This window comes from Doryrhamphus excisus, chromosome 8 (genome assembly GCF_030265055.1).
Source record: "Doryrhamphus excisus isolate RoL2022-K1 chromosome 8, RoL_Dexc_1.0, whole genome shotgun sequence".
NCBI classification, from domain to species: domain Eukaryota; kingdom Metazoa; phylum Chordata; class Actinopteri; order Syngnathiformes; family Syngnathidae; genus Doryrhamphus; species Doryrhamphus excisus.
In genome coordinates, this window is record NC_080473.1 from 21715921 (window position 1) to 21727954 (window position 12034).

At 39.0% G+C, this 12034-nt stretch overlaps 1 protein-coding gene across 6 annotated transcripts in view; it reads right to left on the minus strand.

Moving 5' to 3' along the window:
* fat3a (FAT atypical cadherin 3a) overlaps nt 1-12034 on the minus strand; it is a 117228-nt gene that overhangs the window by 4488 nt on the left and 100706 nt on the right. For 2 of the 6 annotated variants that reach the window (XM_058080475.1, XM_058080472.1), the window contains 4 exons: nt 8011-8723; nt 7806-7919; nt 5051-5110; nt 2697-2726 (listed from right to left, as the gene is read on the minus strand). In XM_058080475.1, coding sequence (XP_057936458.1) covers nt 2697-2726; nt 5051-5110; nt 7806-7919; nt 8011-8723 — 917 coding nt within the window. The remainder of the gene's footprint in view (nt 1-2696; nt 2727-5050; nt 5111-7805; nt 7920-8010; nt 8724-12034) is intronic. The other 4 variants (XM_058080477.1, XM_058080476.1, XM_058080474.1 and 1 more) reach the window with 3 other exon arrangements.

Sequence of the window (12034 nt, forward strand, 5' to 3'; positions counted from 1 at the left end):
TTTACATTTTTAGATGTGCAGCGTTTTTCTGTCCTCGTTAGACCCAGTTTGTGCTGCTCTCTGAAGGGAGTAGTTAACAGCATGGTAAGAGATTTTTAGATGTCTTTTCTAATCATCTATTAGCCTTCTAAAATGATGAACTTGGATTAGCAGCCATACCAGGAGATTGATGCAGAGGACTGACAGTTGTTGATAGTAGGCCTCGATGCAAAAATATACATCCTTCTTTCTAAATCATCTGAATTATTAAAATTGTTTGTGAAATGGATAAAAAAATGGTTGTGTTTTAAATTAAAATGTGTTTTTTCTTTGGAAAACACTCTCAGATATGTCTTCTTGCAGAGTTGTGCAGCGTTTTTCTGTCCTCGTTAGACCCAGTTTGTGCTGCTCTCTGAAGGGAGTAGTTAACAGCATGGTAAGAGATTTTAGTTTTAGTTTACATTTTTAAATGGCTTTTCTAATTATGAAAAAAATAAATAAATGAAAAAAAAATTGTTTGTGAAATGCATAAAAATGTGTTTTTCTTTGGAAAAAAAAAATTTTTTTTGCAAGTGATCCCAAACTTTTGAGCGGTAGTGTATATGTACTAATGTCACAGTAGACGTGATTTTCTTTTCAACCCGGCCCAAGTTTGTTTTTTTGCAGTTTTTTATCAATTTCCTGTCCCTATTCCAAAAAGCACCTTTGACTTTGACTCTTTTTTTTTACATCCTGGTAGCATTCCTCTTACTTTAATGTATGAATTTATATCGGTCTTAATAACTGTGACGAATAAAAACCCCCAAAATGACCCAACCTTTCAAGAAATAACATTACTTGTATTGAAACAAGTACAGTAAAGTCCATTCAAAGTACTTTACATGCAAATAAAGCAAATATAATATGGTTGCATCACTTTGAGTGACACATTTTATGACCGAACAAACGAGAAAAACAAACCACAAAAAAAAACAATATCATGCATGAAATCATCAAATCTGCAATCTTGTAGAGGACAATCACCAAGATGGACGTACAAGTTGTTCCTTTTAAAAAAAAAGTACTTCAAGGTGTGAGTTACTTTACCATAATAATATAGAAAGTTATTATTACGTTATTAAGACAATTAGCACATTTGAATTGAACTTTGTAGCAACCTGCAGTTCTCTACTGGGAGGGTAGGGGGCAGCAATGAGGCAATGAGTGATTGTCCTGTGCTACCAAGAAAACATGCTGGGGGGGTTGAAGGGGGGGGGGGGGGGTATGCACACATCAACAAAGCAAAAAGTACGCACATGAATTCATCCATAACAAAAGTACAAAAGTTTATATTTAAAGATACAAGAAGTATATTGTTATTTACGGCGTAAAAGTACGACTGTCGATAGCAATAAAGTTATTGTAAGATTGCGTAAGACAAGCGATATTTAGTGTACTCTTTGCATCAACAGAAAACAGACTACAGATAAAAGATAGCGACAGTGAGATGGATAAATAGAGAGAAATTGATCTACAATTAATCTACAATTAATAATAATAATCTATGGAACTATGGAAGTCTATTTTATCCACACTAAATTATATCATTTTTCTTGTCATCTGGTGGGACCGCATGACATTATATTGTATTATTTTATATAATATAATGATTATATTTTATAAAATAATTGGTTATATTTAGATTATATTTTCATATCCAAACATTTTAATAAATAAAATAAAAAAAACGTAGTTAACATTAAAAAAGACCTACATTTTCAGTAATTAAACAAGTATTAGGTCTGTTGTTTACAATGTGCTCCTGAAAAAAGACACACAAGCACATAATAATAATAAAAATTAAAATAATAATTATTATATTATTATTATATCTATTATTATTATATTTATTATATTAATGCTAATTATTATATTAATTATATATAATAATATTGTTATATTTGCATATTTTACATAATAATAATATAATAATTATTATTTTAATTTTATTTTAATGATTATAATATTTTATTATTTTTAAAATATTTAAATATAAATATAAAATAATAAATAATAATAGCAGATTGCATGACAATTTTACAGATACAATAATACCAGGTGGACTGTTACGTGTAAAATATATAGTCTGCCCCCCCCCCCCCCCCCCGGAAATTTTGTTATATCAATGCGGCCCGCGAGTCAAAAAGTTTGCCCACCCCTGGTATACACTGTATCCAATATTTGGTGAAAGTATCACCCTATAAAAGTACTTTTGTAGCCATCAACAAAATGAATGTAAAAAGGTCATTTTGGTCGGCGGTGAAATAAACAACACGATAATAAGCAACACCACATGACATGGGACTTCATGATGCGTCAAAGAAAAGGAAAGCCATCACCAAGGAAGTGAAAATGAAAAACGTCACATAGAATATTGGCCGCCATTTTAGTTATATACGTAGATAGATAGATAGATAGATAGCATAGATAGCATAGATAGATAGCATAGATAAATAGATAGATAGATAGATAGATAGATGATAGCATAGATAGCATAGATAGATAGCATAGATAGATAGATAGATAGATGATAGCATAGATAGCATAGATAGATAGCATAGATAGATAGATAGATAGATAGATGATAGCATAGATAGCATAGATAGATAGCATAGATAGATAGATAGATAGATGATAGCATAGATAGAGATAGATAGAGATAGAGTAGATGTCGTCACCTCTATTGTAGTTATGACTTTGGTCCATGACTGTCAGATGGAAGAAGAACATCAGAAGAGCGTTAATCATTTCTATGTTTCTATGGAATCCATAGTTGCAGAGCTCAGCAAACGTCTTAATTCTCCCTTTTTGTTTTAATTATGTTAATCACACCATTATGTTCTCTTCTGTAATTATGTTATTCTTAATTATGCAAACTGGGAAATATAACGACTGGGAATGGAACGTTGTACCCACAGAGTCATTTCCATGTTCTAATAACCATCAGGTAGGCCGCTAGCTAACAGCTAGCTAGCTAATAGCACATGGAGAAACACAAAGAAACCAGGATCCGTCGTTTATCCTCTCACTTTTACATAGTTTATCCTTGGTGAAGAAGGTCTGAGCTCCACTAGCGCTACTAGCTGTACTAGCGCTACTAGCGCTACCAGCTGTATTAGCTTCACTAGCTGCATTAGCTCCACTAGATCTATTAGCGCTACTAGCTGTACTAGCTCCACTAGCTCTACTAGTTCTACTAGCTGTACTAGCTTTACTAGCTGTATTAGCTCCACTAGCTGTATTAGATCCACTCGCTCTACTAGCTGTACTAGCTCCACTAGCTGTATTAGCTCCACTAGCTCTACTACCTGTACTAGCTTTACTACCTGTACTAGCTGTATTAGCTCCACTAGCTGTATTAGATCCACTAGCTGTACTGGCTCTATTAGCTGTACTAGCTCTATTAGCTGTACTAGCTCTACTAGCTGTACTAGCTCTACTAGCTGTACTAGTACCGCTAGCGGTACTAGCACCACTAGCTGTACAAGCTGTACTAGCGCCACTAGCTGTATTAGCTCCACTGGGTGTATTAGCTCCACTGGGTGTATTAGCTCTCCTAGCTGTACTAGCTCCACTAGCTCTGCTAGCTGTATTAGCTCCACTAGCTCTACTAGGTGTACTAGCTCTACTAGCTGTATTAGCTCTACTAGCTGTATTAGCTCCACTGAGTGTATTAGCTCTCCTAGCTGTACTAGCTCCACTAGCTCTACTAACTGTATTAGCTCTACTAGCTGTACTAGCTCTATTAGCTCTACTAGCTGTACTAGCTGTATTAGCTCCACTAGCTCCGCTAGCTGTATTAGCACCACTAGCTCTGCTAGCTGTAGTTTTTAAATGTTATATTTGTTGCTCATCTCCACCTTCTAACTCCAGCTACCCCCCCCCCCAAAGGTGTTATTGTTTACATGAGATTTTTAACCTCCAAAAAGATCAGGGAGTAAAAGAATGGACAAAGGGGGGGTTGGACCATCACCACAGAACCAGACCACGTGCATGCAGGCATGCTAGGACTAGGAAGGGTGGCTGCACAAACGCCGTCTGCACCTCTGAGGGTCGGGGGAGTTGCTCAAGGGCACCTTGGCAGGGGTCAAGCGACACACTAGCGTCTGGACAACAACAACCAGTTGAGACTCTCTTTGGTCTGTTGGACTTGACCCGGGACTCTTTGGTCCCGACTGACCTGACACCACAATATTAATAATTATCTAGAAATTTAATTATTATCTCTGTTATTTTTAATTGATCTATGAAATTAAATAGTTGCGCAACTTCTCACAAGGCATTGTGGGAGGAGCGGGAACAGTCATGTGATTTTCCCCGTACAGTTTTACAGTGGAACCTCGCTTTTCACTGAAAACTATTTCCAAAAATACTATTAATGTCAGTTTTCGCACATTGTCTCAGTTAGCATACTTTGTCTCAGTTAGCATACTTTGTCTCAGTTAGCATACATCCCAAAAATGCAACCTTGCGGCGGTGATATTAGTCATATATATATATATTAATCATTTAATCGTCTTTATTACGTGTGTATGGGTGGTTTATTTGAACGATGCTAACTCTGTATCTACCCTGCGCTAACGAGGCGTTCAAGTGCAATGTGTATTTCTGAGTGTCTTTGCGAGAGAATTTAAAAAACGGTATGGAATTCTAGAAAGAATGTAGCAAATGTAGCATCTGTTGCTACTAGGAATGTAATAGAAAGCTTATTGGTTAAATGGGACCTATTTGTACGGAGCTATGGACTCCCGTAGAGCGGTTCAACACAATAACTCACACAAGAGCTTTCTAGATCTTTCAGATTCCGCACCTTTCCATGAACTTCCTGCTTTTGACCCTCCTCTAAATATGCCCTGCTGTGATTGGTCACAGTCTCAAACGCTCCCGAGAACGTACAAATACCCATGTAACTTGGTTTAAGTCCGAAGCGATGAAAACCAAGGTTCCACTGTGTTTGCTTTGTCAGAGCGTTTGGCATGAAATCGGAGCAGGACAGCGAGAGACGAGACACAAAGTGGATGAGACATGCTACCTTCACTTTCGATTGTGTCGACTGCGTCATTGACCAGCCGAATGACGGTCACGATGGAGGCTTTTGGAAGGAAAAAGGAGATATGTTTTCAAATACAGTTCTTCATCATAACGGTCCAGGATGCTAACGTCTCGGCCCTTTCAACTGATCAAAGGTTCTCTCACACTTGGAGATTCTTCTCATACGTCATGGGAATCGAACGTCCTCGCCGTACGAGCGTGCAATTTACAAAACAAAGAAAACAATAACAGAAAAAAACATGCTTTATATTTCATATATACATATATATATATATATAGATATATGCTTGTAATGCTGCAGGGATGAGGATGACTAAAATATTGCTAAATTTGACATCAAAATAATTGTCTATTGCATATTTGAATGTGATTTTTGATGATATTTTGATACATATTTCATTAAAATGACAAGATTTCAATGAAGATATTTGCTAGCTGTATTAGCTCCACTAGCTCAACTAGCTGTATTAGCTCCTCTAGCTTGTATTAGCTCCACTAGCTGTACTAGCTGTATTAGCTCCACTAGCTGTACTAGCTCTACTAGCTGTACTAGCTCTACTAGCTGTATTAGCTCCACTAGCTCCACTGGCTGTATTAGCTCCACTAGCTGTATTAGCTCTACTAGCTGTACTAGCTCTACTAGCTGTATTAGCTCCACTAGCTCCACTGGCTGTATTAGCTCCACTAGCTGTATTAGCTCTACTAGCTGTACTAGCTCAACTAGCTGTATTAGCTCCACTAGCTCCACTGGCTGTATTAGCTCCACTAGCTGTATTAGCTCTACAAGCTGTATTAGCTCCAATGGCTCTACTAGCTGTATTAGCTCTACTAGCTGTATTAGCTCTACTAGCTGTATTAGCCTAATTAGCTGTATTAGCTCCACTAGCTGTATTAGCTCCACTAGCTGTATTAGCTCCACTAGCTGTACTAGCTGTATTAGCTCTACTAGCTGTATTGGCTGTACTAGCTGTATTAGCTGTATTGGCTGTACTAGCTCAACTAGCTATACTAGCTCAACTAGCTGTATTAGCTCCACTAGCTCCACTGGCTGTATTAGCTCCACTAGCTGTATTAGCTCTACAAGCTGTATTAGCTCCAATGGCTCTACTAGCTGTATTAGCTCTACTAGCTGTATTAGCTCTACTAGCTGTATTAGCCTAATTAGCTGTATTAGCTCCACTAGCTGTATTAGCTCCACTAGCTGTACTAGCTGTATTAGCTCTACTAGCTGTATTGGCTGTACTAGCTGTATTAGCTGTATTGGCTGTACTAGCTCAACTAGCTATACTAGCTCAACTAGCTGTATTAGATCTACTATCCATCAAAAAAAAAAATCAGTTGTCTATTGCATATTTGAATGTGATTTTTGATGATATTTTGATGAATATTTCATAAAATCGCCAAGATTTCAATGAAGATATTTGATGGCCCACAAGCCAAACAGACAATTGATGACTGATGGGGCAAAGCAAGCCAGGATGTGGACAGGAAATATGAGGCTCCATTACATAAATTCATATTTCCATTTGAAAGATTAGTAACAAGTCAGTGCTGGTCCTCATTAAGATCACCTGGGTCTGGTGGACCCGAGCCAGGTCACCAACCCTGGACTGATCGCCGGCCAATTATTGGACGGGTCCAATAATTTCACGTTGGGGTGGTGGAATCACGCCAGGCAACTTAACAAGAAGCCATCACGTCGCATGAATTATTGACCTCAATTCTAGTCGCCAATGATGAGTGTGCATGGTGTGTTGAATAAATAAATGAAATAGTTGAAAACAATACAAACGTACGAATGACCACACGCTGCTTTCTGTTGGATGGGAGTTTGGGCCACTTCAGTACCAGGAAGTAGTCATGGAATGCTGGGAGTCCAATGATCCGGTGCCAGTTGGTGCCAAAGGTTATGCGATCGGCGTGTAGTGGCTCGCTGTGGCGCCGAATTAATGTTCGATTGGCATGTTGCCGTTATTTGGCGCCACAGCGAGCCACTGTGCGCCAATCACATAATCTTTGGCGCCAACTGGCGCCAGCCCAGTGGACTCCTAGCATCATTGGCGCAACTTGGCTCGCGCCATTACATTCCAGTGGATTCCAATAGGCAGATTGTTTGTGACATTTGGTTCCCAAGACAAAGATTTGAAACATTTTGAAACATTTTTCTTGCTGCCAAACTTTTTTGCCGCCATTACGATCCACCACGAGCCACCACGAGCCAGTCGGGAGGCAGTGTGAGCCACTGCACGCCACTAGACACCTTATTGGTGACACTAGGCGCCACAGCAAATTGCATTGGCGCTAAGTGGCACCAACTGCCGCCGGCCCAGTGGACTCCTAGCATCGTTGGCGCAACTTGGCTCGCGCCATTACATTCCAGTGGATTCCAATAAGCGGATTGTTTGTGACATTTGGTTCCACTTGATGGACACTTGGCGGCAATTGCTCGATGCTGGCGGCGTGACAAAGATTTGAAACATTTTGAAATTTTTTTGCTGCCAAACGTTACAAGCCACCACGAGCCAGTGTGAGCCACTAGGCACCTTATTGGTGACACTAGGCGCCACTTAAAAAAATTTTTTTTTTTTTTTTTTTTTAATTGCATCGGCGCAAAGTGGCACCAACTAGCGCTGGCCCAGTGGACTCTTAGCATAGAAAAAACATATTTATGGCTAGTACACATATATTAATAACCAAACATAGGAGTACTTTTGAGATTGACAGTAGAATCTTACCATTGTCATCGCAAGAGTCGGACTGGAAGGAGCTCAGTGATTGGACCTCCGAGTTAGTGCCCCTGTTGCTCCCCGAGAAACACGTGACTTCCTCCGCTACGTCCGTCATCTTCCCTGCAAGACAGAACCAAGGCCCGGTTGGGGGGCTGTTATAAGGACAACACAAATACTAGTTAGCAAGTTCCAAAAGTTCCAAAAGACGTACCCTCATCGCTGTCCCACGGACTCTTTTGTATGGAGTCGCAATCCGATCGACAGGGAGAAACTGGAGGAAGGTTGGGGGCCACGCTGCAGACCACCACACCCTTCCTGTTGGTCCCCGAGAGAATCCTCTGCGAGTCCGGGTGGAAGGTGCTCATCTCTGTATGTTCCACCATGCGTCCGTCCACCATCTTCTCCAGCGTGGACTGCGGATCGCCCTGGAAACAAGGCGTGTACCCCATCGGCCTCACAGGGACCTGCGGAGGTCCCATCATGCCACCCGCCCCCAACACGGCGGGCCCCAGCCCGGTCTCCGAATAGAGATTGATAGGGTCTCCCGCTGTGGAGTGCAGGGTCTTGAACTGGAGACCGTTGGCCTTGTTGAGCAGGGCCGCCGTGGCCGGGTCCTGGACCAGGGACAGGTTGTTTCTGGAGTAGCTCTTTTGGAAGACTTTCTTACGGAACGCGATGAAGAGGACGATGAGTGTGGTCATGACAAAAAGCACCACGGCGATGCCGATCACTTCCTCCTTTCCGACCACCGCGTGCCCCGCCTGCATGTCGGGGACCACCACGGGCCGCAAGCTGCAACGCTGGCCCACAAAGCCTGCTGAGCAGTTGCAGTAGAAGGACCCGTGGGTGTTGACGCAGGTTCCGCCGTTCTCGCATTCGCCCTCGGGGTTGTTGTGGTCGCATTCGTTCACATCCTTTTCACATCTGCAGGAAGGACCAGAAGAAGCATAGTCTAAACCTGGGTTTATGAACCACGATTTTTATGAGGAAAATGTATCTGCTATTGTATTATAATATAATATAATATTGTGTCTAATATTGTGTCCCATTTGTTTACCTTCTACTGTATCATTCTGTCCATCTTATGCATTATTTTTTGCTTATAAAACTATAATTATTCTCGATAAAATGTATTTTTGTTCATATTTCTAGGTGTCTAAAATATAAATTATAATTATAAATATAGATTAATTAATAAATCATGCTGTTTTTTTAGTCAAAAATATGCCTATTTAAGCAAATTGTATGTATTTCTTTTTCAAATTGTGAATGTAGTACTCTACATTGGTCACTAGGTGTCAGTAAGTGTTGACATCTGGAATAATAGCTTTTATAGCAGGTTTATGAATGCAACTAACGATTATTTTTAATAAGCCACTAATTGGTTGATTATTTCTTTAATGAATCAGATAAAAAACTTTTGATTTCCACCTCTTTATTCAGAAATACAACTTCTGAATAATAATAACAATAATAATATTCATATATGAGATAAATCATGCTGTTTTGTGGTTGACTGTGGCTAATTATCAGTCAAAAATATGCCTATTTAAGCAAATTGTGTATTTTTCAAATTGTGAATGTAGTACTCTACATTGGTCACTAGGTGTCAGTAAGTGTTGACATCTGGAATAATAGCTTTTATAGCAGGTTTATGAATGCAACTAACGATTATTTTTAATAAGCCACTAATCGGTTGATTATTTTTTTAATTAATCAGATAAAAAACTTTTGATTTCCACCTCTTTATTCAGAAATACAACTTCTGAATAATAATAATAATAATCATATTCATATATGAGATAAATCATGCTGTTTTGTGGTTGACTGTGGCTAATTATTAGTCAAAAATATGCACATTTAAGCAAATTGTATATTTTTCAAATTGTGAATGTAATACTCTATATTGGTCACTAGGTGTCAGTAAGTGTTGACATCTGGAATAATAGCTTTTATAGCAGGTTTATGAATGCAACTAATGATTATTTTTAATAAGCCACAAATCGGTTGATTCTTTTTTTAATTAATCAGATTAAAAAACCTTTTGATTTCCACCTCTTCATTCAGAAATACACCTTCTGAATAATAATAACAATAATAATATTCATATATGAGATAAATCATGCTGTTTTGTGGTTGACTGTGGCTAATTATTAGTCAAAAATATGCCTATTTAAGCAAATTGTATATTTTTCAAATTGTGAATGTAATACTCTACATTGGTCACTAGGTGTCAGTAAGTGTTGACATCTGGAATAATAGCTTTTATAGCAGGTTTATGAATGCAACTAACGGTTATTTTTAATAAGCCACTAATCGGTTGATTATTTTTTTAATTAATCAGATAAAAAACTTTTGATTTCCATAAATCATGCTGTTTTGTGGTTGACTGTGGCTAATTATTAGTCAAAAAAAATATGCCTATTTAAGCAAATTGTATGTATTTATTTTTCAAATTGTGAATGTAGTACTCTACATTGGACACTAGGTGTCAGTAAGTGTTGACATCTGGAATAATAGCTTTTATAGCAGGTTTATGAATGCGACTAATGATTATTTTTAATAAGCCATTAATCTGTTGATTATTTTTTGATTAATCAGATAAAAAAAACACTTTTGATTTCCACCTCTTTATTCAGAAATACAACTTCTGAATAATAATACCAATAATAATATTGATATATGAGAGCTATAGTTGCTTAGCAACAATGCGGAGTAAAAAGATATAATTAAAGCACGGAGACCTCAGGTCAGGCCACCCCTGGGAAGACATCAAACACCAACGGAGACACGAAACGAAAAGCCTGGGAGCCACGCAAAGATGCAGCAAACTGGGCGCCATTTGTGTCGTCTCAGACTTAGACCCGAGTGGAGCTCACTATTTCCCAGCTTGAGGAATCTATTGATTTGTGCAAATGAGAGCGCTACGGCAGGAACGTCTGCACGTACTGCGGCACGAGTACTCTGACATCTAAAAAGCCTGCAAACAATAAGATGGGAACTCAACTCTGATAGCTTCTCCGAGATCCAAGGTGAAGTTAAACACCCTAGGGAGGATGCTGCAATGAGCATATTGCGATATTAAATGAAGGCATGGTAGGATAATAATACTTCCTGGAGCGCTGCTCCTCAAGAAGCTAAAGAAGGAAAAATAATAACTGAAGAACACAATTGATGACATGGATCAGAATGCACAAATGATTAAACCCAGATATAATATACCAGGACGATTAAAGAAAATGTATTACTAAGTTGTTTATATTTATGGAAATGTCGGAGGACTGGATGTCGTTGTTGCCCGTGACTGTACCGTGTTCACTTGTGTCACGCTTGCTAGCCATGATTTGCATTCATGCCCTCCGCTGGCTTGGAGTGATTAGAATGCTATTGATGCGTCTGAGGATGTTGGCACGGGGAATATGGCGAAGGTGCTTTCGATTGGCGGCCCCCCATGCAGCCGTGTCGATGTATCCTTGGGAAGGATACTGAATGTTCCAGCAACTCATTCGCTCCCAAAGACGTATTTATACACCCAATCCCATTTATTTGCATTTATACTTATATAATACTTGTATATTTATACACACAAAAGGCAAAAAGCGGTGATGATGCAAGTGCGCAATAAAAGAGCTCATGTTTGGTGCAATTTTAAGATATAAAAACAGCCACAAGGTGACACAAGTATATTTCCTTGTCACTTCCCAGGAAGTGGAAAAGCATGGAGAAAAATGATAACACATGCGTGCTCATGCGTGCACGTGCACACACAAACAGTTCAGTTCCAAATTTGAAGATTGTAAATACTGTAGTTCTGGTCTTATATTTATTTAGAAATGTAGTTATTTTGATGTCTAATTTGTGTTGTAATTCATTCAATCATTCATTACACCCTGGACTGGTGGCCAGCCAATCAAAGTCACATATAGACAAACAACCATTCACACTCACATTCATACCTATGGACAATTTGGAGTGGCTAATTAACCTAGCATGTTTTTTTTGGGGAATGTGGGAGGAAACCGGAGTACCCGGAGAAAAACATGAGAACATGCTAACGCCACACAGAGATGGCCCGAGGGTGGAATCGAACTCGGGTCTCCTAGCTGTGTGGCCTGCGCTAACCACTTGAGATAAATATACAGTATAACTGCCTCTCAGTCAGTTTTGAGTTTTTACCTATTTTGTTTTTTTGGTTCCTACCTACCTAGCTGCATATAAGTGAATGAGGCGGAACT